A 2,401-nucleotide genomic window follows, 5' to 3' on the forward strand; every position below is an offset into this window, starting at 1 on the left:
TTAAATTCATAAAAATGAAATGAAAAAATTGTTCTACATATTCATTTATAATTATTATATCATTAAAAATTATAATTGCAATTTTCTGTAATGAAAAATTATTTTTACCTTTTTTTGAAACGCATTAAATTGAATTAAAGAAAAAAGAATATTAAATATTTTCTGACTTAAAAAAAAAATTTTCTTTTTTTAAGTCAATTAAAAGAAATTTTAAGAAAATTAAAACTTTAATTAATTATATCTTATTCTAAAATCGTTACTTATAAAAGATTAGAAATTTCAATTTCGAATAATAATAGAATCAATTGATTTATGAGAATTAAATTAAAATCGATCGTAAAATATTAAATAACAAATTGAATTATTTAAATATATATGATGAATATTTTCGTAAATATGTTTTATTTATTTACTTATATCATGATAATAAATGAATTTTTGCTTTCGTAATAGATGCATCTTCATGGAATTCTTCAGCATTGATATTAGATATTAACAATCTATTATCATTTATCTTTTTTTCTTTTTTATTTAAGCTAATTATTTTTTTTTTTTATTAAAGAGCCAATTCTCAGAACTTGTTATTCTCATGCTCGTTAGCAGACGTGACGTAGAATCTGTGCATCTACTATCGGAAGATTATATTTTAAGTGACTTAGAATGGTAAATAAGACTTTAGTGTTTTAATAATTTTTATTGAACATATTTATTTAAGTAATATTTTATGACAAGATAAGTGTGATGGAAATGTGATGAAAAAACTATAAACCAGAAATAATAAAATGTAGAGAAATAATAAATGTTGTCAAAAAAATTGTTTTAATTTTTATTAAAATTAAAATAGTGATTAAAATAGTGAAATGAATTTTTAAAGTGATATTAAACAGATTAAGATTAACTTAAACTGGATTCAATATGACATCACCAATACCAAGGTATGTTAATAATTATTGTTAATATATTTTCATAAAAAAAATTAAAAATAAAATTTTTCATAAAAAGTATTATTTTTAATAATTCGATAAGATATATACTAATTAAATTGCTTTACCTTATATTATATTAATTATATATTATATATATTTATTATATATTATATTATTTATTATATATAATATTATATTATTAATTATATATTAATTATATAATATTTCAAATGTATTTCAAATTAATCAAAATGAATTTATTAAAAAAATTTTTTACAAAAATTATTTAATATAAAGGCATATTATGTGATATAAATGATTTTATATATAGATGAAATAATATGGGAGATTTAAAATCAAAATAATTTTTTTAAATGATTATATTTTTTCCATAGCATTGTAGTTGAAATGAATTCAATGATTCGTTATATTCGTAAATAAAACTATAAATTAATACAATCAAAATCGTATCGATGTATGTAATTATAGATATGTGTGTTTATGTATTATAGTTAATGTAATTAACTGAACATCATTTTTTTCATAAATTTTTTTCTTTACGAAATATTGCATTATTCGTTTAAATGACTTGTAAATTTGTTAATAAAACCTTTTATGTAAACTAAAATTAATTTTAATTAAATTGAGTGTAAAATCATAAAAATCAAATCATATAAGATGCATAAAAATCTTAATTACTGAGAATCCACAGTCAATAAATTTTTTTCATTTGATTAAATCAAACTGCTTGTCTGTTCAACTTGAATTGTATATGTATATGAACGATATTGATTGGTGGATTATGTATGATTTAGCATTTCTATTTTATAGAATAGAAAATAGTTAGAAAATTTGTGATATATAAGCAATAGAAAAAAATAATTAATGTTCATTGTATCTGAATTTGAAATCTTTTTACAATATTTAACGCATGATTTCTCAGATACTTTCTACAATCTAAGAACAAAAAAAAAGATTTGTAATAAGAATTAATCAATTTTCAATCAGCTACAAATTGCAATTTTTAAATTTAAAAAAAATATTTTTTTTTAAAAATGTGAAGATGAATTATTTTGATTTTTTAAAATGATACATTTATTTTTAACTTTATAACATTGTTATTTATATCAAAATTAGAATTCAATAAATTGTATTTATTTATAACGATTTATGTTTAATTCGATAAAAATTTAGAAATTTTGTATTTAACTTTTTTATAAAAATGAAAAGGTGTAGATAAAATTCCTATAATAAAATTCTATAATTTGCAATTTTTTTGATATTAACTTAACTTTAACAATTTTTACAAATTTTCTTATAAATTAGATATTTTAAATTTAGATATTCTAAATGAAACTTACTTGAATATTTTTAATCTTTATAATTCGATAATTTTTGTAAAATTACACTTTTTGTTGTAAAAATATCTAAAAAATTATATATAATATCTATAAAAATTAAATATATTATAATTT

General features: G+C 16.7%; 1 protein-coding gene across 2 annotated transcripts in view; it reads left to right on the top strand.

Annotated features, from left to right (window-relative positions):
• LOC102681031 (facilitated trehalose transporter Tret1-like) overlaps window positions 1-2,401 on the top strand; it is a 21,566-nt gene that overhangs the window by 4,281 nt on the left and 14,884 nt on the right. Inside the window, exon 1 of one of the 2 annotated variants that reach the window (XM_006617310.2) lies at window positions 839-935. The exons of the other annotated variant lie outside the window; for it this stretch is intronic. Within the exon in view, the coding sequence (XP_006617373.1) occupies window positions 916-935 (20 nt within the window). The 5' untranslated portion in view covers window positions 839-915. Of the gene's footprint in view, window positions 1-838; window positions 936-2,401 lie in introns of those variants that run through there. 2 annotated transcript variants of the gene reach the window in all.

The sequence above is a fragment of the Apis dorsata genome, unplaced genomic scaffold (genome assembly GCF_000469605.1).
Source record: "Apis dorsata unplaced genomic scaffold, Apis dorsata 1.3 scaffold_298, whole genome shotgun sequence".
Classification (NCBI taxonomy): Eukaryota; Metazoa; Arthropoda; class Insecta; order Hymenoptera; family Apidae; genus Apis; species Apis dorsata.